This window comes from Coccidioides posadasii, chromosome 7 (genome assembly GCF_018416015.2).
Source record: "Coccidioides posadasii str. Silveira chromosome 7, complete sequence".
Taxonomy (NCBI): Eukaryota; Fungi; Ascomycota; class Eurotiomycetes; order Onygenales; family Onygenaceae; genus Coccidioides; species Coccidioides posadasii.
Window position 1 is genome coordinate 53028 of NC_089413.1, and position 27729 is coordinate 80756.

Below are 27729 nucleotides of genomic sequence, written 5' to 3' on the forward strand. Positions count from 1 at the left end.
CGATGCGATTTTGTGTCAAAATCTGAGGGGTTCCGCCTCGCGCCGCCCTCTTGGCCTTCCGCCGGTTCAAAAGTTAAAAACAAGAAATAAATGAAAATGGAAATGTACATTTTAATGCGCAATACTATTATTAAAATAATAATTAAAAAAAAAAAAAAAAAAAAAAAAAAAAGAAGAAGAAGAGAGGGCCCTTGTTCATTGTCTCAGTCTGTAACAGGTGAAATAACATATCTTCACTGAGATCAACCTCGCGGGGGAGATATATCACAGGTCGAGAGGTGGGTGTGGAAGTGGTCATGGACGCCGAGGTGCGATTGGGCATGGTCTGCGCCGGGGTTGTGGGGTGCAGATACGGAGGAAGTGAGAGAGTGAGAAGCACAGACGCCGACAGAGGGACAGGGGGGGGAGAGAGAGAGAGAGTGTGTGTGTGTGTGTGTGTAACCCGACACTCGACGGTTGGTGGTTCTTCGGCGCAGCCATATTGCTAGACTAGCATTATTAGAGGACAGACGGCCTGCGAGATATTAATACTGGAAACGGTTGGCTAGTAATTAACATCAGAGGGAGTGCTTGGTGGAGAGGTCTCGGACGGGGTTGCAAGCTGGTCGAGAACCGAGGGAGCGGATGGCGCCTCGTCTTCTGCACTCTGGCCTGGGAGTGACAGAGGTTCTCATTGGCCATTTTGGTGCGTGATTCATCATATTGGGCGGAATTATCGACCCTTTTTCGACTGGCCTCCTCGTAAAGCCCGAGAGGTTGCAAGCGGGGTACACGCGCCTTGTCCTTGCTCGCTGGCAGCAAGACGATGGCTGGCTCTGACCGCCAGTTCCATTTACGCAGAGTACGGAGTATGTTCGGAGTACAAAATACATATGTACGGAGTATGTGGTATGATGCTGCTGATGATGATGATGGACGGGATACTCCGAATGCACTTGCAGGCTGTATTCCGTCCCGGTCTACCCACTAGTAACCCCAAGGGCCTGGAGTTACCGAGAGCTAGCCCTAGTGCTCCGGTTTCTAGAAGAAAAGCGTTCGACGGTGAAGGAAGGGAAAAACAAAAAAAAAAAAAAAAAAGGAGGGCGGAGGAACGACCACTAGCTGGCCTGGCTGGCTGGCTGGCTGGCTGGTGAGTTACATGTTACCTTGCCGTGCGAGCCGTGGAGAAGAGAGTAGAGGAGAGGCCCAACCGGCAGCCACGGCGTCCAGACAGGAGGACAGAAACCGTCCATAGCGGGCGGGCCTAACGTTGTTTCGGGCAGTTGCTCGTGGGATCAACTTGGCTTGCTCCGAAGGAATGGTCGCGCCGCTGGGTTGCTGCTGTTCTGCATGGAAGTCTGAAGATGCGCCAGCTGCCCCCGTCTCTCCGATCGAAGCTCTGTGCAGGAGTCGGGCAGTCGGGTATGTAGTGAAGATGGTCAGAGAGTTAGTTGAAGTCGGATACAGCCAGGATGTTCGCCACGGCCTTGGATAAGCGCCCTCTCCGTGCTGTCTGTGCTGTCGTTCGGGGGCTTTTTATTATTTTGTTTTATTTTATTTTAATTTGTAACTGATCAGAAAATCGTCGATGATTCTAGCTGCTCTCCCTTTTGCTTGGTCAGCGGTAGCGAATAGAACACATAGACTCCGGATTTTTTTTCGTGTGTTCTGATCGACCAGCTGCAGCTCCGTTGATCTGACGAGAGAGAGAGTGAGAGCTGTCGGGTTGAACGGCGAATCTGAGTTAGCTAACTAGTCAACAGCACTACATAGTCAATGGTGAATGGATCTGCTCGGCTTCGTATGCCATTCGCTCCCCCTCCCCAGTCACACCACGACAATAGCTTTCTCATATCACCATCACCATCACCATCACCACCACCAGCATCATTGGCTTTTATCATCAGCAGGATAGACTCGATGGAGTAATATGAAACGCGACAAATCCTAGCCAGTACGGAGTAGAGGTGATCATTACACTGTAGTCGGGGAAAAAAGAAAGAAAAAAAAAAAAAAAAAAAGAAAAAGGTAAACAGGTAAAGAAAAAGAAATGCAGAAAGTAAAAATGGCCGAAGCAGAAAAAGTGACGAGTTTGACGCCATTATTTGTCAGAACGCGAGGTGAATGGGCCGAACAAGTTTGGTCTCTACAGCTGAGTTAGGTTTGGGCTAGTCGGCGTTCAGATTGACATCGAAGCCAGCTGTTGTCGCCGTTGTCGTCGTCGTTGGAGTCGTTGGAGTCGTTGGAGACGGTGACGTGACGGGGGGCGGCGACGGGTGATGGATCGTGAAGCTGCCCTTTGCGCACCCTTGCAGCAGATGAAGCAATTGACAGGCGGGTTTTCCAGCAGCGATCGCTTCAGCTGGAGGATTCGGACTGTGGATGGGAACGACGAGCTGCTGCTGCTGGTGGTTATTTTTTTCCCGGCGCAGTCAGGCCAGGCCAGGGTGCCATTCCTGATCAATGCGAGAGTTCGTTGATCTTAGTTCGGTGGATCTCTTCGTAACGGGATTGTCTGAACTCTCTTTTCCGCTCTCTCTCTCTCTCTCTCTCTCTCTCTCGCTCGCTCTCTCACTCCTCTCGTCTCGCCAGAGCCTCTCTCTCACCCTCTCCTTTCCACCACCACCACCTCACTCCTCTGCCTGCTCGCTGGCTGATCTCCCTCTCGTCCGCTGCTCTTCTCTCGCCTCCCGCTCTTCCCCCTCCCTCCCTCCATCCCATCCCCGACTGCAAGGTTTATCCCCGCGAGCGCTCCCCTTGTCCTCCAACCTAATCCGGCGCGCACCGAAACCGCTGGCTCGCGTAAGACCCCTTCAGTTTTCTCTTGGTGTTGCCATCCATCCATCCACCCATACATACATACATACGTACATACATCCACTGCTCGCCAGCAAGCTTTCCGTGTCCTGAAGGATCCCCAGCTGCGGGTGGCCGCATTCCTGGGTCCCACGCACGGAAATCTTAACCCTCTTTTTTTCTTTTTTGCCACTCGTCCCAAGGCCTGGTTCTGGTTGCTTTTTGTTTTTTTGTTGCCATCCCCCGGAAAACTCTCCTGCGGTGCCTGAGCTTGTGTATACCGGGTACCTGACTGCTCCTTTTTTTTTTCCCACCCCCCCCAATATTTTAAAAAAAAAAAAAGAAAAAAGAAAAGAAAAGAAAAGAAAAGAGGAAAATCACCATTGAGTTCAATTCGCCGCAGACCGCCCTGCCGCGTTTGCTTTCGCCCGTTTGTCCCTCCAATCCGGCCGCCACTGCGTGCTCACTCACTCCTTCGACCCTCTCTGGCCTGAGCGGTCGCTCGTCCCATTCGGCCATGATATCGTTGTCGAGGCCCGTCTGCTCCAGGTTCTCGTAGCTGGAACCCCGTCTCCTCTAAACCCACACAACACCCCTTTTTCCCTGACCCGAGGAAATATAATTTTTCAAGCCCGTAACATACATTCTTGTCTTGCTGATGGCCCAACGTGTTTCATCCAATGAAGACGATGGAATCAGCTGCCACGGATGAGAAGCCCAAACAGATAGCTTCGTTCTCTGCTCCACCACCACCACCACCACCACAACCGCCCCCTCCCTCCCAACAACAGAACCAACATCCACAACAGCCTCCGCCGCTGCAACAACCGCAGCAGCAGCAGCAACAACCTCCGGGACCCTCTCGCCCATTGCCTCCGCCGGAGCACTCCCACACCCTCCCGCCTCCCCGCTCCCAGTTTGAGCCTTGGAGCCGTCCGTATCCTCCTTTCGAAGGCGCAAATGCTGATCAGCGCGGCCATCCCGCATTCAACGGTCCACCCCGAGAAGGATCGCATCACCCGCAGGATATGTATTCCCGCCCCCCCAGTATATCTGGGCCCCAAGAACCCACTCCGATCCCTCATTTCGCCCTATAAACGGCAATTCCCACGAGCCTTCTTCCTCCAGTCTCCCGCCCACTCCCACCACCGAATATCGCCCTTCCTTCCCCTATGGCCCTCCCAGCGACGGTCATGGAAACGCCGAGCCACCTCGCGGCCTACAGATGATGCCTCCTCCCCCGCCGACTCCGGACGGTATTCCAATACATCGACCCTACGGGTCTGGCGCGCACATGCCTCCCGGTGCCGCTGCGTACGATGCAGGCTATTACTTCGCGCAGGCCAATGTTCCTTATAGCCAGCGGCAGCGGAGAACTACCAGAGCACAACAGGTTCAGTAATACCCTTAACTTGAAAATTTAGAATCAAAAACCTTTTTTTTTTTTTAAAAAAAAAAAAAAAAAAAAAATTCGTCCTACGGCCATTTTCTAATTCGATCTTAGGCTTGCGATCAATGTCGAGCGCGAAAAGCCAAGTGTGACGAAGGTCGGCCTTCCTGTGGGCATTGTAAAGATAGTAATGTTCAGTGTGTCTATAAAGATGTTCCTCCCATAAGTAAGTGCCATACCTACCGAGACATTGTCGCACGCGGGGAAGACAAACCTGACCAAGTTTTGCTTTTTTTTGCTCTTCCCGTTCACGATGAAGGCACGAGAGATCGACTCAGATATTACTCGAGAGGCTTCAACAGATCGACGATCGATTCGACAAATTTGAGAACATTGAGAAGATCGACGAGGTCGTAAAGCTGCTCAAGGCTCATACCGACAAGCTAGACGCTCTCCTAGGAAGGGCGAACCGAACAAAGCCTTCAAGTTCAATCTCTGATCCGGAGCTGAAACAGCCGGTTCAAAATGCCGCTACTCCTCAGCAGGGAAAGGGTGCCGAGATGGAACCCGTGAAGCTATCCGAAAGCTGGCTAGCGACGCTGTCAAGCAGGAGCAAGGGGACATCCAAGTTGAGGCTGACGACGACGAACTCTCCATCCCGATCGAGCACACAACCGCAGCGCACAAACTGCTTCTGTGGCCATCAATACAGAAGCTTATTCCCGACAGGATCGATGACGACTATGTTATGCGACTGGAGGAGTCGCGCGGTCCCATTCGACCCTATGGTCGCGGCGAGGGAGGCGGCAGCGTTCGCACCAGTGTATATCCCCTCAGCCCCATCGTCAGCTCGTCGAGTCCACGCGATGAAGATATGTTTCAGTTTTGCGGCTCGGGGTGGGGAACAGGCTTTGAGATATTCCAAGGGAACAGTGTGTCCAAGATTCCTAAGGAGCGCCAGATCGGAGGACTCAACAGTGCCGGCGCACTCGATCTCGATGTGGATGGTGTACGCATATCACAAGAGTTATATGGAAAACATGCACATCCTCCATCCGTTCCTCAGGTCCACCGATCTCGCAATCATGGTCAAAGATTTTGTCAATGCATACAGTCCTCCCAAAAGGGGCCATTTTGCTGCTCCTCCCTTCGGCCACATCGTAGCCAACGATTCGATGAACACTTTGAACAGATCTCAAAAACGGAAACGATCTGTCGATGTCGCGTCCGGCTATACCGAACTCGAATCCCCAGGCTCTGACCACAGTATGGGCGCCAGTTGTCCTCCGATTCAACGATCTATGGACAATGCGATTGTCCTTCTCGTCTTGGCCCTCGGTGCCATATGCTCGTGGAAAACGGAGCTGCCAGGTCCCATCCCGGACCCGCCAAGTAAATTACCATACGTGACCTCCGCCGTGTCGCCTGTCACCATGGATTCGGCCATGCCTTCAACAAACGCATTCCGTTCTCCCACGAGTCGCTCTCCGAACAATATCCAGGGCTGGAAACGATCCGGGAGCTATTCCGGCAGCGATCATTCCGACCCTAACCTCAAGAACATGGATGTTATTCCAGGAATGGCATATTATGCTCTTGCGTCTGATATTTTGGGTAACCTCCAGGGTGGAAATGACCTTGCACACGCGCAGGGATGTCTTCTTGCTGCGCTGTACACAGGGCAACTCGCTCACCCTTTTGCCAGCCACGGGTGGATTAGTCAAGCAGCTCGAGCCTGTCAAGTTTTGGTTCGAGCGTGAGTAATAGCTTTTCTTCTGTAACCCTTCCGGAGCTTCGAATAACATTTACTGACTCATTGTGTCAAGGCGGAGCTTTGAGGTGATGCCCGATGGCCCACGGAAGGACTTGATCACTTTTGCGTTCTGGACGTGTCTGCAACTTGAAAGGTAAACACCTCCCAGCCTTTCTTCAGCTAAAGGTCTCTACCTTTTACTCACCGAAACTCCAGTGATATCCTCGCTGAGCTTGACCTCCCTGCCAGTGGCATCAGCCGATTGGAAGGCCGCATGGAGTTTCCCAAGGCAGTCTTCGCCCACTCGATCCCGAATGAGATCGAGGCACCAGATACGCTGATGATGATGTATTACTCGGCCCAGATTCATTTAAGAAAGGTCTTGAATCGTGTGCATACGAATTTGTATAAAACCGAGAGTAAGTTTGTTTTATATATATTATATATATATTATATCTAAATTTCATAATTCTTATTTTGCGGGCAATTGGAGCTCCAATCGAAAACAAACTAACATACACGTCCGTCTAGAAACAGCCAACGGCGAAAAGAGGACGCGATGGACAACTACGATTCAAGAAGCTTTGAGCGACATGCTGGAATATTGGCGGAGTGGTTTGCCAAAAGCCATGCAATGGGACGACTCAGACCCACCAGCGAGGGATATTAATATAGCTCGGATGCGCGGTAAATACTATGGAGCCAGATACATCATTCATCGACCACTGTTGCATCATGCTCTGCACCCCATGATAGCGAAGACCCACAGCACCGGCCCAGCGGAATCGCCTGCGCCCTCAGTCGTGTCGAGCGCAAATTCGCAAATCTCGCCCGCCCTGGCGCATGTGCAACAAGTTGAAAATATCGATCGCTGGTCCGGGGAGATGCCTCCACCACCCCGGATAACCTCCAGCCAGGATCCTCCGCAACCTCCGTTCGAGAAAGATTTGGATCCTAAACTACATGCTGCTTGCGTAGCGTGCATTGAGGCTGCGATGCATAGCACCGTCGCTTTTGATAATGTTGAAGGACGACCTATCGTGACGAATATTTTTGGAACTGCTCACGCGTAAGTCGTACGTGTCATACCATCAAATTTGGCGACATAACTAACTGTTCTTTTTTCCCTTAAAAGGCAATTCGGAAATATTCTCGTCCTTGCCGCAACGTATACATCTCGACTTTCAAATTTGTCGATCGAAAGAGACTCGGCGAACTCATCGATCGGACAATCAAATTTCTTCTTCATAGCAGACACATATCTCCCAGTCTCCGGAAAGACGCAGAGATCCTCACTCAGATCCGCCAGAAGCTCTTCGAACAACACGGCGTCAACAACACCAGCTTTTCATCTAGTGACGGATGAACTATGAACTCATCTTCATTTATCCTTTCTATACTTACCAGTGAACCCCCCCTGGAGAATCTCTATTTGTCCTTTTCCCGTTTGTTTTTTTTTTCCCCTTGCTATTTTTATTTTGTTCGAAGCGTGGCATGCTTTGTATATACTGGCTTCCTCCTCTATCGTCCTGCATATGATACTCACTTGGTCATGCTAGCACCCCTCCAGATGGTAATTTGCATGGGCGGCAATTTGTGAAATTTTCAGAAACCTTTTCTCCATTGAGCCTTGATTTTCTCTTATGCAGAGGCTTTCCATGGCGGCTTTCTTGTTAATTTAATCTCCTTTTTCTTGTTGGTTGTTAGCTTGTGTGGGAGGAAGGGGAGGTTTACTACTCTGGCCCCTTCGATCTATTTTGCATGTATCAAAGCAATGAACTTTTCCCTTCTTTTTTTTTTAGTATGTTTTTCATTCCATTTTCGTTTCTTGTTTCCTTCCTGGGCTTTGCTGTTGGAATTCCCCCAAAGCCCCCAGGAGATAAAACATGGACATAGGCGCCCTGTCGCTTTTTTTTTTAATTTGGTTTGATATATGGACATATATATACACACATATACACTACCTTTCTTTTTCTTTTTTTTTTTTTTTTTTTTTTTTTTAATCTCTGTCTGATTACTTCTTTTTGGAAGTATTTTGATTCCCTTTGGATCTTCAAAGGATTAGCGAGAAGATTTGGGTGTTTTTAAACAGGCCATGTTTAGTTCAAGTCCTGAATTGCATGCCTGAGAGGCTGTTATTGAAGGTAACACATGGAACTGACCCTGTGCATCCCCGTGTGGCTTGGTTCAACAGCTCTGTGTGAGGAGAATTTATGGGGCGAGGACGGAGTATTTGTTTATGGGAAAGTTGCCCAGAGGTACGCAGTACACAATGTATTCACTGGATGATCAATCTCTGCTGCAGTGGTATTTAGATTTTCAACAAAAGCACCAAACCAATTTTAACAGATAATGAAAGCAGCCCATTTTGTAGTGTTTCGCCCGAAAAAAAAAAAAAAAAGGCATAAGCTCCCTATTATTTCTAGTCCAACCCCTCACCAATTTAGTCCACATGTAAAATCTTCACGTAGTTTGAAATTTTAATCTCAACGTATTAGAAATCAATAAATTCCTCTCAAAGTGGATTTAAATCGTGAAGTTAATATTTCTCTTGCTATTGAAGCTCTTGAATCTAGTCAAATTAAATCAGAACGAGCCGCCGCGGCCGTGTATGGCATTCCTCGAAGTACGATCCGCAGTCGAAGAGCAGGACACACAAATCATCAAAAAAAGAGCATCAACGTTCCTGAACAAGAGCAAATTCTAGTTGAATGGATAATGGAGCAGGACCTTCAAGGGTTTCTCTCTCACCCCCGGAGTCCATGGACTGTCAAGCCGAATCCTTCGAATGAACAATATAACAATCCACCGGGTAAAGATTGGGTTAAGAAATTCCTGAAAAAGAAATCTCCGGATATCTTCGGTTGTTGGGAGGCGAATAGAGTCCAAAGAACCCGAGAATACTGAGTGCTCAGCCTGATTTAATACAACAAGTCTCTGACTTTCTTTAGCAAGTGATTTGAATCTGCGATGATTTCTACGTGTGGACCAAATTGCACCGGAAATAGGGTACCGAACTTTATCGCAATATTATTATTTAGACCCTTCTTTGTAACCGCTATGCATGCATGTATGGATGTACAGCACATGTACGAGGTACCTACCTACAACAATCAATATAACATGCTTCTCCCAGAGCATATCAGATATTAATAGTTAATGCATATAAACATTCAGTTTTGGAAAACTACGAGCTATTTAGATGAAAGCCACTCCGTTGCTTGACGACAAACTCGTGGGGCCACGGTTTCTCGAGCCCGCTCGATCTCTATCATCATGGTCTTCGAGAATTTCCTCTTCTACACTGTCCATGTCAGAAGAGATGGACGGCGGAGCGGAGGGAATGGAACGAGGATCAGGCGGCAGTGGAGGAATTGAAATGTTCGGGTTTGTAGTGTAAACATTTGTGGAGGGTCAAAGAGGGATGTTCCATCGGATCGGGTAGTTTCGACGGGTATCGGTGGTAGATCTCGGCCTTGGACGAGTGGTCGCTGGTAGGAGGCGGGCGGGTGAGCGACGTTATCAGTTCCAGCCGTTAAGGAGCGTTCATTGTCCGGATTATGGAGGACGCGTAGTTCAGATATTCCGGCGGGGTTATCTTGGTCTGTAGCTGAGAAAGGATCGGGTGCGGAGGTACGCACGACATTATACAGATGATCGTCTCCTTTAACATATGATGGAATACGGTCGGATGAACGGTGATATTCTGAAGATGACGACGACGACGTAGACGAGGAGCGGCGCGATCGGCTAGGATAGGACATACTACTTTCACCAAACGGCTTCTCATTCATTGATTCAAGGATGGATGGTGTTGGCGATGGGGTACGACTCCGATCATGACGGATCTCCGTGTCCATGGCCCCATCTCTGACAAGTCCAAGTACTTCTTCTTCGGTTGCGTTTTTGTAACTCGTCGCTGCTGTGGAGGCTGACGGTGGGCCCTGAAATTCGAAAACCCAAGAAATCTGTTGTCTCGGCTAGGAGACATTTCGCTGGAGATATCAGCACGAGCGGAAGACCCTTCGCGGTGGAAAAGTCTCTGGAAAGAGAATTGGCGATGTGCTGGCGGGGTGGGTGGCGATCTGCTCCTTTGTCTCTGAGGGCTATCATCGATGGTCTTCACGTCATCCGCAAACCTGACAGATCCTACAGTGCCGCTTCGCATTCGCTTTTGACTCTCGTACTGGAATGGTTCTAAAAGAGTAGTGGCAGGGTAATTTTGACTTCGGTGTATCTATGCTGACCATCGACGTTCTTCCGGGAACGGTCGTGAATCGATTCTAATTCGATAGAGCACATTCGAGTTTCGGTGCTTTGCGAATCCTCGCTCGGCTTCCTCGAAGAGCGACCGCTTGATGTGCGGCTCCGAAAACTGTCCAGAAAACCACCTCCCAGTTCTTGATTTGGGCTCTGAATCTTCGTCGTCTTCTGGAAATCGCGACATCCCCAGAGGTGGACGAGGCGTTTTTGTCCGCCGCGGTGTGGCAGTTGGTCCGGCACTGAGAACGGTTCTTCTTCTTCTGAGGCCATCCCATTCAATTATTTCATTTTCTCCAGGTGACCATGACTCATCGAGCTTCCGTTCGCTTTGATATCGCAGTGCTTCATCCCTTTCCATCTTCTGTCTCGGTGTTGATATGCGGCGGATAATCGCAGCAGTACCTCGAATAGCATCTGCTTTCGGCTCTGACTCGGGTTGCTCCTGCTCAGCAACTTCTCGAACTTGATCCAAGTCGCCTTGAATATGGCGGCATCTGGCACATCTTTGGCAGATTTTGACAGCTGCAGCAACACGACTCCCGTACATATTTGGAGAAAGCCCATGACGACAGTGGTTATACTTATCGGAGAGCCTTTGAAACCTTGGAATAGAACGGCGGATGTAATAATTGTGGCGCTGGTAAATATAACATAGTAAGTCGGAGTAACCAGTGCGGCATTAAAAACATTCAAAGCTTTCTAGTTCGAACGGTCAGTCATTAACTAACGGCCACTGACAAATAGTAGCAGTATTTCCGAGACAGAGCCTTACATTTAAATAGATGATCTCGGTCAATAGGGTTATTATCACAAAACCTAACAGAACGTAAAGGAACCACTCCTTAAATTGCTGCTGTCCAGATATCTGGGCAATAATGGCTGCACCCAAACCTGAGTAGCAACAACACTCAATGCACCAATTAGACTGCAAATAGACAGATACACGAACATGCTTCTTTTCCGTAGCGGGGACCAGCCCAAATCGCCACGACAGTACAGCCAACGATGATGACTCCGGCATAGGTAAGAAATACGGGCCGAATAACGTAGCGTTTCATATCCTGGATGTTTGAAACCGACGACTGCTGTGGTGCATTCATTGCAATCACCACCGATCCGATGATACAGTTGAAACAGCCGACTTTTCCACAAAGCTTAATCGCTCCTTGAGAAAGATAGCTGATAGAATCGTCGTCACCACCACAGACAATGCACCCAATGGTGTCACCAAAATGGCATCCACGAATGCATACGCCACAAAATTGCATATTTCTCCCAGTATCATCAGCGTCATGCCAGCCCACCAGTAAAAATCTTGAGATATCCATAACCCTCCCCGGCCTCCTCATTGTATTTGACATTTGCCCTGAGTAAGCCGACCTTTTTCAGGACGAATGAGACGCCAATAAATAGGCCCGATGCCACGGCCAAGGAGATGCCAACGGCTTTGAAAACGGGTGGTCGACTCCCGACATCGCCTGCCAAACCCCCGGACCGCGCAGCCAGGGATATAGCATCCAACAGCTGCTCAGGCATCGTTGCGCTGGAATTTGGCGCCGGCGGCCTGATCGTAGGCCGTGGCGGCCGTTAGGACGCCGATATACGTTAGAGGGTTCGCCGTGTTCAAACGTTGGATAAGAGGGAGAAGGATAGATATCTCGTCTCAGACGGTGGCTTGTTGGGAGAAATTTTGCGGAGCAAGCAGATCGACAACCTAATCTCATCTCATAGCGGTAACATAAGAATCATATAACTCGTTCTACAGACATCGTGGCTGAAGCAGAAAAACGCTGCGTCCAGCGCTGTCAACATCAGAGAGTTTCTTAAGTAATCCATCTTATCTTATCTAGGTGGCTGGTAGTGGGTCCGGTTGCTATTTTGGGGTGGCTAGGTAGCTCTAGACCACCAGCCACAAGCGCTTGGTCGGTGAAAACAGAAAAACAAAAGAAATGACCAACACGATATGAAAAGGAGGGAGATGATAATATCAAACTCAAGGATAGCGATTCGTACTAATCTCACTGCTAGTTATCAAATCCGACTTTCCCAGGGCTTCAAGCTCACAAGGGCAAAGAAGCCGCTGTCATGTCGGTCGTTTCAGACACCTGGGAAACACTGAATTGATTTTGTGCCTTGCGATGGGCCTTGGGAGACACCTAACTCATTGGGGCGCAAGGCATATCTTACTTCGCTCTACAGATACCAGCTGCTTAGCAGGTTCCGTTCATGATGTTGCCAGTGCTCTATGCTAATTTGTTGAGGTTCAACGCAAATAAAGGGAAAGGGTGTGCAACGACTGCGCTGACAATCCTTGATCTCCTGGCCCCTGGATTGGTCATGTATGCTGTAAAATCGCCCTAGAGAAATGGACATATATCAAACTGCACTGCAGCATCCTTCACAAGGTGTGACAAGAGTGTGGAAGTTCTCAGCTTGCACTCTGCTATCATGCTCGGCGTCGCATAATGAGTTCCCATGGTGATGTCGTCCTTTCACCCCCGCCTGCTTATGTCGTCAACTTCTTTCATTCTCTTTTTTCTCTCCTGCTGTTTTCACTTTTCTAAGTTCTTTCATTCTGCTATGAGCTTGCATGGCAGAGGTTTCCTCATTGCTGCTTGCACATTTGTGATTTTCGTCTCATATACTGCCCTTGTTCAACTCCTGCACTTCAGCTGTTGACATTCTCTATTTCCTCCTGAGGTCCCGATCTTTAGGGCCTTTTTCACTTCATCCAGGTGAGTGAAGATGGATGATGAAACTGAACAAAAGCAAGCTCTTGCCAGGGACATCAACCATTTGGTGACTTTAGCAAGCACTACCAATGTGGAACCACTGAGTGAACGCCATCGGGCTTTTGCCAACTGTCCTGCCGACAAATTTGCAGAAAAGTTCACAGTCCAGGATGCCGTGGCAACAATTTACTGGATGGTCGTCCTGGAGAACTTTATGCAGTTGGTATCCAGCTTGACCAAGATCCCGATGCTTCGAAGCGCGCGGGGTCATATACATATCGACAAACCAGAAAGTCACAGCTTCCAAAACCATCTTTCTCGAGGATATTTGGAACCTCCTGCAAAAACGGGCTAAAGATTATGAGCTCTTCGACATTGAAAAGGAGGAATTTGAGCGTGAACACCCGAGGGAGAGCCGGATGCTCAAAAGGCCAGGCCACCCACCATGCCACAAGACACCTATCATAGTCTGATGCGACTTGTTTACCGTCAGTGTTTCAAGCGGTGGCTTAAGTGGATCCATCAGTCCTACGACGACATGTCGCGGTTTAAGGCTATCATGGTGGACACAGTCGGAGACGAGCTCGAGGACTTCAATCCAAAATTCCACTGGTGGCTTGAGCCTTTGACTTATCTTATCGAGCAATACGACTGGGTGTGCGATTCTGCGAACTTGTTGACCAAGCAAGGCCGTGACCCCGCAAGCATTGTGTTACACCCAGACTTTCCAGCCAAGATGGATCGCTTGGAATCTGCATATCGCGTTTTGAACAAGGGGACGACGCCTTGAAAATAATTGAAGACTGGGGCGCGATGATCCCTGACAAGGTATGTGGTGCTTCCAAGCAATGCGCAGGAAAGAGCCCAACAACTCACACTCCTCTCAATTCACAGAGGAGCCTATTCTCTCGCATCTCCGACACTTCGTCGAGCTCCATATTGCGATCAATACTCTGGAGCGCGTTGCTCAGTCTGGAAAGGCACCTCAGATTTTCAGCAACAAGTCTCTTGAAGTTGTGTACGTTGACGACTTCAACCCGCAGCCCATCCCAACCGCGCTGCCGATCGACACCAATGGCTGGGAGGCCGTCCTCACTCAGGGCCTTGCATACCGCAACTTCGCGATCAAGCCGGAATACGAAGCCGGTGTTCAAGCTCACTTCACTGCTCTGGGCGAAATATCATCCAAGCGAAACAACACTTGTCGGGTCACCCTGCACCCCCCATTCAGCTGCTCCAATTTTTCACGACCCATCGCATCCATCCACACCGTTTACATGTATCGGTTCCTCCCAGCCCATTTGCGCTGCATGTTCCGCCGTCTTCGCAGCCTGGAACACCCTCTACGAATATCCAAGCTTCATTTCGCGCCGGTCAAGCGGAATTTCCCGTTTCGTGGAACGTTCCAACTGAATGGGTCGGTGCAAGGGTTACTAGCGATGTTGAAATCCTAGACGCGATCTACAGAAAAATCGCGGAGAGATTTGGCAGTGCGCTGTTTGAGGCCGGCATGGCTCTTTGGGGGGAAGCAGGATCATCGGCTTCGGGAGAAGTTCTATATGACCGAGACGCGGGACAGGAGGGACACCGAGAAGTCGATGGACAAGAGGCACAGGAGATGAAGAATAGTCCGAATGAACAGGGTTGCCACCAAGTTCAAGAGTTCCTGGAATGCCAGCAATATAAAGGGGGAAACAAGGGCAACGCAGTCGAGAATCGCGCTTGTGACCAGCGGCAGGACTGCCAAGAAGAGCAAATCAATGGCCAGGAACATGAGGGACAGACTAGGGCGAAAGCGGAGAGGAACCAAAGAATTAATATGGATTCATCGAAGGACAACTTCTGAATATGCGCCGCAACGTCTGTTTGCGAGGTGCTTATTCTGAGAGTGATAAAAGTCTAAAACTCAAGGGCGCATATGCGAGGACTTTAGATATGGCGATTTCGAGACCTAGCAAGCACATGATCCGTTCGCCGGGATAACAAAAGAGCCATTAAAAAAAAAGGAGCAAAACACTGACGAAAGAGAAAAAAAAGGGGGGAATGCTTAACATAGATCTGTACAATTTGAGCTTCATTAGGGAGTTCTGAAATTTGAACAGACGAAATTAGCATTATGCAACATAACTCCATAATACCCCAGAGCGCACAGCATGCTCATCTTTTCGAAAGCATTATGGCCTCCCCCGTAAAAAGGAAAAAAAAAAAAAAAAAAAAGAAAAAAGGCAAAAAGAATGAAAAAGGGAATAAAGCCAAAACATCCCATGCTATTCATGCTGTAAAACAAAAATTCATAATATTCCACCTGAAATCAGAAGGAAAGGAGCCATTGCAAGGTGCTAACTCGGTATTTACAACATAAACACTTTGTGTCTTCATGACATTAAACAACCCTGAGTACTGCGTAGGTGGAAAACCAAAAAGAAGTGAAACTATAAAACCGTAGAAAGTCATTAACCTCGTGAATTAGACGTTGGCTTGCGAAACTTATTCACCGGCGGAGGCGGCCCATCGTCGGGTACGGTGGCTTCCATTTATTCGAGTTAGGAGCCGTCGTGCCGATTGGTCTGCTTGCGCCTTGTGTTGGTGAAGGCATAGAGATAATCACGTTCTCGATATATCGTTATTAGGCGTGGTATTATTGACAGTATTTACTGGCCTTGCTGCTTGTGGCATTGGCGTCTTCGGCGGGCGTGGTGGAGCAGCGTCGGAGATAAAGGTATCGCTGCTTACGCGTGGAGAGCTTGTGTGAGATTGATCCATGCTATGTCTACTGCCTGGTGGTGAGACGCTAATGTGGGAGAGGCGCGAGGGATTTTTGGGCTGGCTCGGAGGTGCTGTGAACTGTGAAATGGGAGTTGGATCCGCAGGGAGTTCTATCGCCGGGAGTTCGTAGACCGGCTGTGTATGAGAAGGGTGAGAAGGCCGACGCAACGTTGTGGGTGACTGATTCGGGGAAATTTGCGGAGGATGGGATGGAATTGGAGGAATCGGTCGCTGGGGCGGTGGTGGAGGAGGAGGTAAAGGACGCATCATCAAGGTAGTTTCGCGGGCTTCTGCTGCGGCGATTGCAGCTGCATGGGCCTCAATGCGACGGTGTGTTCGATGTATTCTGGCTAATTTGACCGCTGCATCATGGGTCATCCTCTGAACTTCGTTCTTCGCCAGGTATATTCGCGTATTGGTGCTGATTTCTGCCAGGCGATTCCACTCATTCATTCCGTATTCTCCAACACCGATCTCGACATTTAGACGGCAGTAGTTTTCTTTCGGTACATTTCTTTTCGCGAGATGCTCTTTTAGCATGTATGGTGGATCGTCTCACATCCTTCGATTTTGGAAATCAGGTTTCGCCGCGCTTCTGCAAACTCTACGAAGACATCTTTCCACCACTCATGCGTCCTATTACTTGTCCCGGAAGGCCGTTTGCCCGTACCAACGCTCACAAAAATGCCGACGTCTCGTCCCGGCCATTCATTGACAGTTGCTTCGTCGAGTATTTGCGGGGATGGGTTGAATTTTCCGCCTCCTTCATCAAGGAAGACCTGCTGTCCTATCTGAATAGGTTTGAAATGATGAAGCATTGCGCCCGTCGCACGCCCTGCTTGCCATATCGTACAGTTGAAGTCGGGAGGAGGCTCCTTTCTCGAATCATACGAACGTAGAAGTGTCGCGGGTCCATTTCTGGGTGTTCCTTTGAAATACGCAGTTATAGCTCTGTCAAAAAAAAAAGGGAATCAGTAAAATAAAACAAAACTGACATAATCGACGCTCAAGATCCACAAAAAAGTCTCGCCCATCAATCCCTTTATGACTATTGGGATGGAAAGCTCAAGTCTGGATACTGATAATGGAACGGGGCCACTCACGTTTTCGTCCGATTTTCTCTATTGTCATATAATAAAGCGTCAGGATTTCCCCATCTTGATGACTCATTCATGGTGGAATAAGGCGACCGACTCGTCATGGTCGGCGACAAGAGCGGCGGCGAAGGTGACAGCTGCCCACTACTGGTACTCAAAGTGCGAGATAGATGTGCGCTGGATCGGCTCAGCCGTTTTGGTGGGAGGGCGGATGCGACGCTGGTGGACGACGGGCACGACAAAGCGGTATCCATGTAATTGCTTCCTGAAAGTGACGGCGAGCTTCCATCATTTCCTTCTGATTCAGAGACTGTGTATTCCCGAACGCACTGACGGATTGCTTGTTCCAGCCTTGATGCCTTGAACAATGTTGATCGATACGGAATGCCGGCAATTGTCTTGTCCGTCTCAAAGACATATTTCGTCAGGCGAGGATAGATATTCTTGCATGTTTCTATGTCAAGCCGCAGACGGCCCAGCATCAAAGCGATGAGCCCGCCGGTTCCGGCTCCAGCGATGAGATCGAAGTGGTCGCATGGTTTAGGTATTTGATCACGTCGCGGTGCGGTTCCCTCCGACTCTACGTATGCTCGGTACATCAACTCTTGGAGGATGATTAGCATCGAATATCCACGCACTCCGCCGCCATCTAAAATCGAAGCGCACAGCACACATTAGTTTAGGTTTCTGGCATTGGCAAGCGCAGGAGTCTGGATGTTGCGCCACCTTTGCGGAGCGAATTAACAAGAACGACTCACCGAGGCACAGTATCCGCAGCGGCGGGCCCTTCGTGGTGTCTTTTCGACGTACCGTCGTCGCCGTGACGTTCTCCATGGTGGAAGAGCGAAATGGATGTCAATGTGTGGAAATGAAGCGCTGACCGTCTTTTCAGCCTTACGCCGCTCCTTAGATAAGCTTCCCCACAGTCCGATGGCCGACCTGAGCACAAAAATCTATGACTCTTGTGTCTCTCCTCTCGAACAGGGGTGATAAAGGCTTTGCAGGAAACAGAGAGTTGAAATTCAAGGAAACGGGCTGGAGGGCGGTGGATAAGAATGACAACGAGATTCTAGAAGGAGGGCGAAGTCTGATTTATTTTATTTTGGTAATGGAACGATCTCGTTGGTTGAACGAAAGACGATGGTGGGAGGGAGCCTGCGAAAGGCGAATCACAACACGAAGAAATGGCCTGCATGCAAGCCCAGGAACAAGGTCGGTCGTGACAGGGCGCTTCCAAGCGACGAGGCCGTTACAGCCCAAAACCCTGCCTACATGCCAACGCCATCAAACCACCGGTCAACGACGCGAAGCTTTGATGATATTTGTACATGGAGAATGCTCAAGAACAGCAGGAGCACATACACCGATGATTCATGCAAAAAGCCGGCTAACGGTTAAAGGCGTCCACGGTTTTGGCTGCGCTATGGTTAACCTTGGAAATCTAAACGCAAAAATGCCTGGTGTTTTTGGAAAGGGATACATTGTTCCCTAGAGCTACCACAATCCGCATTGGAAATCAGCTGTCGACACGTATCTTCTTAGTGGAGAGGCAGACCTTCTTTTTTTTCTCCCCTAAAGGCCGAGCAGAACGGTTACCAGCTGCTGCAACTCAAGAGCATGCAGCATCAACATCATGCCGCCTTTTCACTCGCACCAACAATCATGCAAATCAGCCCCGGTTTGTGTGGAAATGCAGTGGATGATGTCATCATGTGGCAGCCTTCATGTTCCAGCCACACACACAGCCATGTGGCGCAGTCATCTGGCCACAACGAGATCACGTGGAGATAAACGTGTGCTGAGTCAGCATTCCCCTGACAGCCAAAGCGACCGGGGAGCGACCCGGTTTCCTAAAAGGGCAATTCAATCCGGAGTTGTCCAGGTCGGGTATTGTGAGGCTGACAAAGCAGCCGATACCCCAGAGCCGCCCTGTCCGGGGCTAGTCGGCCCTGTTGTACCGTGAGCGTTGGCAAAGGTGGGACAGCCCTATATGAAGGCCCCTCTTCGCCCATCAGCCCAACGTCGCCTGATCACAACCCTTGGGTCTCTAAGAACTTACAGCACCCAAAGTATATAGCTCTTAAGTACGCCGCAAGTATGAAGATAAGCCAGGTAAGTAGAATATCATAGCTCCTTGATGTGCCGTTCACACCAATTCTATCTGAATTTACGATCCAATCTATCAATCCCATGTCTAGTAGTTAGGTAGCTGGATGGTCTTGCTTAGATTATGCTCTCCTCCTTCTATAGCTCTACGTCTATCCCATCAAGTCCCTCCGGCCAACTGCCCTCTCCGAATCTGAGCTGACAATTCATGGATTTCCTCACGACCGCCATTTTATGCTCCTTAAAGTGGAAGAGGACGGCCGCCTGGTCAACATGCACGTCCCGAATTTCCCCCGAATGGCGCTGTTTTTAACGGACATTGTCTTCCCCGACGATGCCCAAGGCCAGGATGGAAAGATCATCGTAACATATCGGCAACCCATGAGTCAGAATGACAAGGATTGCATTAAGACGTTGGATATACCCTTGAAGCCTCGTATTGACAACCTGAAAACCTTCAAAGTTGTTATGCACCAAAGTCCGACACATGCCTATGATATGGGAGAGCAATATAACTCTTGGTTCTCTGACTGCTTCGGCTTCAACGTCATCCTTGCCTACATCGGCGACAACAGGAGAACCGTTCTGGGGAATATGTCCCAAATGCGGAACAAGAGAAAACCAGAGTGGCTGGTTATCGCGTGTGGCCGAGAACGTCACTTCTCTTGGTGGTTGGGTCGGAAAAGATACAAATGATCCAGACAGTATCACATTTGCGGATGTGGCACCATATCTCGTGGTCTCCGAGTCCTCTTTGGACAATGTGTCGGCCAGACTGCCGGAAAAAATGGACATAACCAAATTCCGGCCCAATATCGTTATTTCAGGTGCGCCTAAGGAGTTTGAAGAAGATTATTGGCGCGAACTCAAGGTGAAAGATGATATACATTGGTTTTGACGAATAACTGTGCGAGATGTATTAGCATCAACATTGACTTTGACACTGGAGCCCTGGGACTGGAGAGATGGGTGCCGTCTTGAAGAAGCTCATGAAGGATAGGAGGATCGATCAGGGGACAAAATACAGCCCTATATTTGGACGCTACGGATTTCTAGGCAGAGGCTGCGAAGGTTCCCATATCAAAATTGGTGATGAAGTCGAAGTCTCAAAAACAAATTCGGAGCACACCAAACTCGGTGAGTTGACTATAAAAGCTTCTCTTTTGCTACAGCCAGCTAATAAAAGCGTCAGAGTGGCCAGGGTTGACGAATAATAATATCACTATAGTTTAATAATGATGTTTGGAGATACCTCAATTAAACGGAAAAAAAATACTCATCCTTTACATTCCAATCAGCTACGGATCCGTATCCACCTTTTTATCTGTTGCCTTAATGGCTTTTGTTGCTTGCAAAGCGCTGTCCCTTCCCAAAAATACCTACTCTGCTGCAAACGATCCACTAACTCAATCTCCTCCACAAGCTCCTTTACATACAACTTGCTCTTGTAGACCTGGCTAACTATCTTCCCAATCGCCTTAAATGCAAATGCATCCTGCAGCATTTCCACTAGCCAAGCCATACCTTCAGCGTCAACATTCCGGTTTCAATCGCTGTCCCTTCCTTTCCCGCCAGCACCTGAGGAGAGCCGGAGTAGAAGTCGAAAGCAACACATTTTCAAACTTCTCTTTGATCCGCATGTATATCGCTCGCTGAAGCTGGATTCTGCGGCATCATCCAAACCACTTCGCAGCTCCAAGCGAGATGTCTGGCGTGGAATCAATCAGGGGAATCAAAAAGTGTGTAGCCTACCAAAGCAATACTTCTCAAATGGCTCTACACCCAAATTACCGGGTTATCAAGAGATCTCGGGGAGACTAGATTTCCAAAAATAAAATATCAAAAAAGGTCGTCCATTTTATACAGGTGACAAAGTAACAGCACATCTCGCATCTTGTTAAGAAGAGCATGACAAAAAAAAGGCCAGGATACAGGCGAAAAAGGGTTAAGTCGTCATCATCCATCATCCGTACTTAAGAAATATACGTATCGCTCGGATCACACTCTAACTATTCCTCAGTCCACGGAAGGCTGAATGTTCCCACCCAGTCCTCAACCTCTTTTCTTAATTGTACAATCTCCGAGACCTCCTCTCCTTGTCCGAGGTATTCGAAGAATGCCTTCAAGCTCGTGGGGTTCTTCCGATTCTTGGCCTCCGCTTCAGCTCTGGCGGCTTTGTCAAGCTTCTGCGTGATGATGACAGCGCGGTCAACAATATCAGCAACGCGAGAGAAGTCCTCCGTCCAAAGCCACGGGAAGTCATGGCCGGTGTGCCCATTCGGAGACCACCGGGCTTCATTGCAGACTTATCACCTGGCACGGTGTTCTTGTTACTTGCCACACCACAGAGCTCGAGAACTCTCTCCACGCGTGCGCCATCGACGCCACGGTTTTCAGGTCGACGAGAACAAGATGGTTATCGGTACCACCAGACACGATATTGTAGCCCAAGCCACCGCTATTTGTAGAGTTACCGAGGCGGGCTGCCAAGGCCTTTGCGTTTTCCAATACACTTTGCTGGTATGTTTTGAATTCTGGGCTCTGGGCTTGTTTCAAAGCAACGGCAAGGGCGGTAATTGTGTGTTGTGGGGCCCACCTTGGTGGCCAGGGAACACGGCGGCATTGATGGGGTTTTCCAAATCATACGTGATAGGATTTCCTTTAGCATCGTGTTTACGGACACCCTTCCGGTAGAAGATCATGGCGCCGCGTGGCCCTCGGAGCGATTGTGTGTGTCGTAGTTGTGACGATATCTGACTGTGGGAATGGCGATGGAATGACACCAGCAGCAACCAACCCAGAAATATGGGCCATGTCACTGAGCAGATATGCTCCAACGCTGTCAGCAATCTTTTTCATGCGGGGATAATCAATCAGCCTGCTGTATGCGGATGTTCCTGCAACAATGAGTTTTGGTCGGTACAATGTGGCCATATCCTCCAGTTTGGCATAATCTATGAGACCAGTAGATTCATCTAGACGATAAGGAAGCGTCTCGAAGTACTTAGACACTGCGGAGATCTTTTTTGTGGGTGTTTGGTAGCCATGAGAAAGGTGACCTCCGTGAGGGAGGTCCAAACCCATAAGGCGATCGTGGGGCTGGAGGACGGCGGAATATGCGTAGAAGTTGGCGGGAGATCCAGATAGGGCTGTGAAGCGTAAGATTTTTGGATGCACGACAATGCTAGGACGTTGTTGCGGGCGACTCACGTTGGACGTTCACTCCCCACTCTTCTGGGTTCAACCCAAATGCCTGCAGAGCGCGCTGCTGGCAGAGGCGCTCAGCTTGGTCAATGAATTCGTTCCCACCGTAGTACCGAGCACCTGGGTATCCCTCAGAATATTTATCTACGGCCAATGGTTAGATTCCGTTAAGCAAGGCGTGCTGGAGCCAACAACTGACTTTGCATCACACTGCCAAGCGCATCGAGGACAGCCTGGGAGGTGAAGTTCTCCGAGGGGATCAGGTTGATAAAATGTTTCTGCCTGCTTTTTTCCTGCATGGGAATTAGGATCGTGTAAAATCAAACAGGCATAATGGCAGGGGCACATACATTCTGGATAATCTTATACACAGTTGGATCAGCTTGCTCGAGTTTCTCCGCTAGCATCTAGCCATGATAGTTAGCGACATCTTCGAAGGTTGCGGCTAGTCGCATTCATACATTCTGATGGCCATCAGTGTGGACAGACGCAACGCTCTGCCATTGAGCAACTCGTCTTGCAGGATGACTCCATCTGAGCCCACAGGCCACTCTCGAATACCCGCCAGATAACCGGAGCAGCTTTGAAGCTTGGCGACCGCAGCGATTGACCGACATTGGCACCAGGATTTTATCTTTTATTAGTTTTAGCAATTAGACACTCCAGAAGGAGCTGAAAAGGACAAGACAGGTCGGCGTGGAGGAATAAAAGCACAATGGATTCGCAGCAAAGCGCTTCCCTGCGCTCTGTAGTCGCCCGCCATGACAGCATTCTGGCCTGCTTGTCGGCCGAAGTGGCTTTCCCGGGGAGCACCTTGCCCTCCCGGGTTTAGCGCCCCTCCACGTGATGCTGCCGGGCGTGCAAACCTTCCCTTTCCCGCGGGTATCTTCGCTGGCCTTTTTTCTTCTTTTTCTTCCCTTCTTTTTCTTCTTCTTTTCCTCACACAACTAAATCCAAGATGACGAGATGGCCTGTTCGGCAGTTACCAGCCCTCGCCTTATCCGTCTCTCAAAAGCTGATCTGGCGGGCGATGCTGATATGTCCTGGGTCCACTTCACCATCCTTTGAAGGGACAATTTGAATTCATCTGATTGGAAAGAAAAAGGTTGTGTATCGTGTCTTGAAAGAAACGACACTTGCCACTGGGTTATTATAACATCTCGAGACCGTTTTGTCGCGAAGAGTTTTCTAGTGGCATGCCGCAGACATGACGGGAGGGATTCGAATGTCGTTGTAAACCCCCTCGCATCGAGCAAGCTGAGGGAGCAAAGTCTTTGTGCTAATCTAGTCCATGCTCACTCTCGTTACCAGTTAGCCCAGTTTGACATGTGTTCGTCGTTCAATTGTTACTCAAGAGTGGGCTTGAAAATTCATAGACTTCAGTGATTTGTCAAAGAGCAAAGAAAGAGTTCTCGGAGAAGAGCTTTTATGGAGCTTTTTGTATAAGATTTTTCTGTCCCCTAAAAGTTGTGTTTTGCTGCATCTGCTTTATGTGCGTACATAAAAATACATACAAGATGAGATCTTCAATCCCTTTAACCAATTAGTGATTATCCTGGGCTGGTGTTTAACTTCCTGCAACGCTCTCCCGTCTTGGAGTATGTAAAAGCGTTTGAAAAACTGCTGTTTATTATTGAGTCTCTTTACCTTGTGTAGAGTAATGAGAGCATCTCAGGCTACCCGACTCTTCCGTGTGAACCCATCAACACTCTCTCTGAATGAAACAATGTCTCGGCTCCATAGCAATATGGGGAAAAAAAGGAAAAAGAGAGAAAGAAAAAGCACGCAGATATGAAGGCTGGAAGGTTCTGTGGATTGTTGCTTCACCTCATCACAAACCCATCACCCACTTGAAATTAAAGTTTACTACTTCCCTTCCTTTGCAAACATGGTTGTGTTGTGATGTGATGGACGGATGGCAGGTCACGGATACCCATCCAACGCCACGAACACATTCTTCATCGCACTCCTGTTCATTGGGACAGATAATTTTGGTCACTTTCTCACAGCCTATTGTTATGTTCATGTGGAGGAAGCGCGCTTTTGCGGACATACAGCCCATTCTTTCCTTTGTTATTCTTTTTTTTTTCCCTCTCTTTAGAACCATCCAAACCAGAAGCAGACGCTACTTTGCATGAACAACAAATATGAAAGGCATTCTTTCACGAGAAGTTCACCCGTCCCGTTCCCCCTCCCCCATATTGACTGACAGTAGCTAACCCCTGGCGTACCTCATGCCCGGCTAGACCGGACTCGACAGCAGGGCCGCGGATTCTGGATGCAACATAAATTCGCTTTCATTATGTGTTTTGTGGCACTGGACGTCCGCATAATATTTATTTGATGATCTCAACGCTGGAGATGTACCCTAGCATGCCATGCCATTTCAGCATGACAAAATAAACACTTCGCATACTCTCTACAGAGTAAGTCCTCAAGCCGCGAAGTTATCAAAAATCAAAGACGTGAAAATTTTCTGAAGCCACCATCATCCGCTTATTTCGATGCATGCGGAGTCCTCAATAGGCAGGTGAGCGATATAGTTATCTCATCTGCATGCAGCGAGCCATGGGGCAAAAGTGGGTTGCTTATCAGCTGCGATTTTCCAGAGAACAAGCTCCGCAAAGAGATAAGCGAGGCCCTTGAAAGGGGACATGATGCTGATCTCGCCGTCCGTGGATCGCGACTAGACAATCTCTAAAATAGAACGCGTGTGCTCCATGCAGAGTCATCCGTCATCCAAGAGACGAAATGTGCAATGCATGCTCTCCAACAAAAAAAATTCTCCGAGTGAGGGTTAGATTCCGGACTCCGAAAGGGAGGAGTTTGCAGTCGTCCAACGGTGAATGGGGAACAGGGGGTTCGATCTGAGATCTGGTTCTCCTGTTGCTAACCTGACTCGACCAAAAAAAAAAAGCCCCAAGCGCTCAGCTTGAAAGCCATGAGCTCATCAACCCACAAAGCTGACGAAGCCTTTAGGATAAACAAACTCAGATTTCAGCTCTGCGATTCGCGGTTCGAGCAGCGATTTTCCATCTTGCGCTGGGAAGTCTCCAATGTGGCGAGAGTTAAAAACCCGCATATTTTATGTATTCTTATGTCGACTTCCAGAGCAAAAGAGTCGGTTATTCGATCATCGCGATAAAAAAAGAAAGAAAAGTCGAGAAAAAGTTTGGTAAATGACGCCTTTCGGTGGGGATGACGAGTCGGGAAGAAGGCGAATCGTAAGCGAGATCTTTGGGTGTTGGGCTGTTCCTGACAAGTGGCGCCAACTATCGAATCCGGTTGATCCTATCGCGGGGACGCTAGCTTGCCAAAAGGAACGAGAGAGCGATCCCGAGCCAGGGGAGGGGAGTCGAGACGCTGGCAACCCTCTGCCCAGCGATCTGCCAAATCAGGGTCTAGACGCTTCCCAGCGCTAAGGGAATGAAACGATGGTAACTCAAGATTGAAACGGGAGGTAATCCTGCCCAGGAGTGATGGAAAACAGATGTTTCGTTTTCAAACACCCAAAATTTAATAGGCACACCTCTCTGTGTGTGTGTGTGTGTAAATGTGGGCTCGTTGCCAATGAACATGTCATCAGAGGGCTGCCAGATGTCCAAGGCGGGATGGAACCTTTACACACACGGAGAAACTATCGTAATAACTCAACCAGCCATGCGGGTGGAATGCCAATCCCGAAGCCAATGGCTTGCCATTTCCACAGTTGAGTCAGTGCTTTGCTGGAGTTGATGTGTAACTCTCAGGGAAAACAAGGCAGAATGGATGGCCTATTAGAATTCAGCAGCCAGGCGACCAGAGAGAGACGTGCAGAAGGCGAGAAATTATTGTGTTTTGATCGAAATGAAGCACCAAAAGCCAAAAAAAAAAAAAAAAGAAAAAAGAAACAGAGCGCACAATGGCTGGCTGGCTGTTCTGCGCCCCTTGCATAACCACGGCAGAGGGACGGCGACGCTCCCATTGGGCAGCCCGGCGCCCCCCCCCCCCGGTGACCGCCCCTATTTTAGCAGCCCGCGCAAAACCCCCAAATTCCCTTTAAACCTTCGCTTCCCTGTCCGCTTTCCCTCTCTTCTTCTCCCTCTCTTTCTCTTCTTCTTTTCTCTTTTATCCCAACCTGCACCGCTCTTTAATCCTAAAAGTCCACTCCTTTCCGTTTATCAACCGAGTCCATTCGTTTCGCTCAGCCAAACCGCTCCAGTTTATAACCTCGCGCGTCTCGCACACCCCGAGCTTTTTAATCTTTACGTTGGTTTAATCGGCAATCCCGACCTTTCTAGACAAGATGCGTTTTCCATCGCTGCTTCTGCCATCCTGGCCGCCGGTGCCACCGCGAGCTACGTCAACACCAATGCCACCTCCGTCGTCACTGAGGTTGTCACTGCCTACACCACCTACTGCCCTGGCCAACCACCCTCACCCACGGCACCAACACCTACACCGTGACTGAGGTCAGTTTCGCTCTCGTCCCCTTGTTTTCGCGGCTGTGTTGCGTTTGGCAAAATTGGAGGCCAAAGATAATAGCAGGATCCCACTAACAATATTTACACAGGCACCACTCTCACCATCACCGACTGCCCATGCACTGTTACTCGCCCAATCATCACCTCCACCGTCACTGAGTGCAACGACTGGTGAGTATCCATAGAATATACCCCATGGAAGCTTACCCGTCACTGCTCACTAACTCATTCCTCCAGCCCCCTGCTGCCACTGGCACTGGTGTCATCCCTCCCAGTCAACCCGCCAGTCTTCCCAACGGCACTGCCGTCCAACCTCCCCAGCAGCCAAGCGGTACCGGAAACCTCCCAAGCAACACCATCCCAGCTCCCCCTGACTTCACCGTGCCGGTTCCCGCGTCGTTGCCGGTGCTGGCGCTGGTCTTGCTGGTGTCCTCGGTCTCGCTTTCCTCTTGTAAATGTAATCCCTCCTGGAAAGGTACGGGGCGGTCTACGATGCTTGTAAAGAGAGCAGAGAGTGGTGTGTGAAAATGTGCATAAAAGATACAATCTCTCTTTTACAATTGGGAAGCGATAAGGGGAGTGGCGTGTATGTGTGGAATTATCCCAATGTTATCATGAACTTCTCAAATGTATCTACAGCAGATGGGCAACTTGGCGGCTATTTGCTTGTTGCTTTAATGGTAACATTGGTTTTACATAATATTTATGCTACCGTTAACGTGCTCTCTATCTCTATTTTGGGAATTTCTCGGCCAGCAGGTAAGGAGCACAACGAGTATTTTTTGGTCTTATGCCGATACCAATGTTGATCGTCCGCAATCGCATAAGTTGCCTAGTTTTGAGGCACTTAAAATCGTCGTTGAGCTGTGGGACCAGGCGATGTTGGCGCCCAGACTCCTGGCCCCTAGAATGACCCGGAAAAATCTCACAATACTCGTAAACCTGGGAGTCCAGAATCCTCCCATCCATCCTTGCCCGGGCGGGCGCCGTGTGACAGTCAGATGGATGATCTTTAGGTAGACACTACACGATCGACAGCTCCATCACGGAGCATTCGGGTCGCTGCAATGTGCTCCGTGCGGGTGTGCAAGCCGGGATTCAGCCGTTCCATTCCCGATGCTCAGATCATTTCAAAGAGGCCATTCGAAAATATCATCTTGTTGTACGGAGTAGGTATCCA

At 49.2% G+C, this 27729-nt stretch overlaps 12 protein-coding genes across 12 annotated transcripts; 6 read left to right on the forward strand and 6 right to left on the reverse strand.

Moving 5' to 3' along the window:
• Positions 1–3464: 3464 nt before the first annotated feature.
• On the forward strand, positions 3465–7291 carry D8B26_008401 (uncharacterized protein; the record flags this gene model as incomplete). Its single annotated transcript, XM_066125849.1, has 8 exons — positions 3465–3805; positions 3841–4173; positions 4280–4343; positions 4528–5921; positions 5992–6072; positions 6135–6337; positions 6450–6987; positions 7054–7291. The coding sequence occupies 8 exons, from the start codon at positions 3465–3467 to the stop codon at positions 7289–7291; spliced, it is 3192 nt and encodes a 1063-aa protein (XP_065981933.1).
• Positions 7292–9217: 1926 nt separating this feature from the next.
• On the reverse strand, positions 9218–9712 carry D8B26_008402 (uncharacterized protein; the record flags this gene model as incomplete). The annotated part of the gene is made up of 1 exon (XM_066125850.1): positions 9218–9712. The coding sequence occupies one exon, from the start codon at positions 9710–9712 to the stop codon at positions 9218–9220; it is 495 nt and encodes a 164-aa protein (XP_065981934.1).
• Positions 9713–10155: 443 nt separating this feature from the next.
• On the reverse strand, positions 10156–11281 carry D8B26_008403 (uncharacterized protein; the record flags this gene model as incomplete). Its single annotated transcript, XM_066125851.1, has 4 exons — positions 10156–10658; positions 10727–10880; positions 10954–11072; positions 11131–11281. The coding sequence occupies 4 exons, from the start codon at positions 11279–11281 to the stop codon at positions 10156–10158; spliced, it is 927 nt and encodes a 308-aa protein (XP_065981935.1).
• Positions 11282–11471: 190 nt separating this feature from the next.
• Positions 11472–11717, reverse strand: D8B26_008404 (uncharacterized protein; the record flags this gene model as incomplete). Its single annotated transcript, XM_066125852.1, has 1 exon — positions 11472–11717. The coding sequence occupies one exon, from the start codon at positions 11715–11717 to the stop codon at positions 11472–11474; it is 246 nt and encodes an 81-aa protein (XP_065981936.1).
• A 1209-nt stretch (positions 11718–12926) lies between these two features.
• On the forward strand, positions 12927–13703 carry D8B26_008405 (uncharacterized protein; the record flags this gene model as incomplete). Its single annotated transcript, XM_066125853.1, has 3 exons — positions 12927–13136; positions 13204–13380; positions 13440–13703. 3 exons carry the CDS (start codon positions 12927–12929, stop codon positions 13701–13703), a joined length of 651 nt encoding a protein of 216 aa, XP_065981937.1.
• Positions 13704–13761: 58 nt separating this feature from the next.
• D8B26_008406 (uncharacterized protein) lies at positions 13762–14759 on the forward strand (the record flags this gene model as incomplete). Its single annotated transcript, XM_066125854.1, has 2 exons — positions 13762–14061; positions 14145–14759. 2 exons carry the CDS (start codon positions 13762–13764, stop codon positions 14757–14759), a joined length of 915 nt encoding a protein of 304 aa, XP_065981938.1.
• Positions 14760–15517: 758 nt separating this feature from the next.
• On the reverse strand, positions 15518–16057 carry D8B26_008407 (uncharacterized protein; the record flags this gene model as incomplete). Its single annotated transcript, XM_066125855.1, has 1 exon — positions 15518–16057. The coding sequence occupies one exon, from the start codon at positions 16055–16057 to the stop codon at positions 15518–15520; it is 540 nt and encodes a 179-aa protein (XP_065981939.1).
• A 155-nt stretch (positions 16058–16212) lies between these two features.
• Positions 16213–17610, reverse strand: D8B26_008408 (uncharacterized protein; the record flags this gene model as incomplete). Its single annotated transcript, XM_066125856.1, has 3 exons — positions 16213–16630; positions 16783–17425; positions 17535–17610. The coding sequence occupies 3 exons, from the start codon at positions 17608–17610 to the stop codon at positions 16213–16215; spliced, it is 1137 nt and encodes a 378-aa protein (XP_065981940.1).
• Positions 17611–18873: 1263 nt separating this feature from the next.
• D8B26_008409 (uncharacterized protein) lies at positions 18874–19767 on the forward strand (the record flags this gene model as incomplete). Its single annotated transcript, XM_066125857.1, has 2 exons — positions 18874–18888; positions 19027–19767. 2 exons carry the CDS (start codon positions 18874–18876, stop codon positions 19576–19578), a joined length of 567 nt encoding a protein of 188 aa, XP_065981941.1. The 3' UTR covers positions 19579–19767.
• An 80-nt stretch (positions 19768–19847) lies between these two features.
• On the forward strand, positions 19848–20115 carry D8B26_008410 (uncharacterized protein; the record flags this gene model as incomplete). Its single annotated transcript, XM_066125858.1, has 2 exons — positions 19848–20019; positions 20075–20115. The coding sequence occupies 2 exons, from the start codon at positions 19848–19850 to the stop codon at positions 20113–20115; spliced, it is 213 nt and encodes a 70-aa protein (XP_065981942.1).
• Positions 20116–20689: 574 nt separating this feature from the next.
• On the reverse strand, positions 20690–23449 carry SHM1_2 (glycine hydroxymethyltransferase shm1). Its single transcript, XM_003066148.2, has 5 exons — positions 22548–23449; positions 22437–22493; positions 22286–22379; positions 22093–22230; positions 20690–22031 (listed from the first exon to the last, which is right to left on the reverse strand). Exons 1-5 carry the CDS (start codon positions 22701–22703, stop codon positions 21556–21558), a joined length of 921 nt encoding a protein of 306 aa, XP_003066194.2. The 5' UTR covers positions 22704–23449; the 3' UTR covers positions 20690–21555.
• A 3295-nt stretch (positions 23450–26744) lies between these two features.
• D8B26_008412 (uncharacterized protein) lies at positions 26745–27074 on the forward strand (the record flags this gene model as incomplete). Its single annotated transcript, XM_066125859.1, has 1 exon — positions 26745–27074. The coding sequence occupies one exon, from the start codon at positions 26745–26747 to the stop codon at positions 27072–27074; it is 330 nt and encodes a 109-aa protein (XP_065981943.1).
• Between the last annotated feature and the right edge of the window lie 655 nt (positions 27075–27729).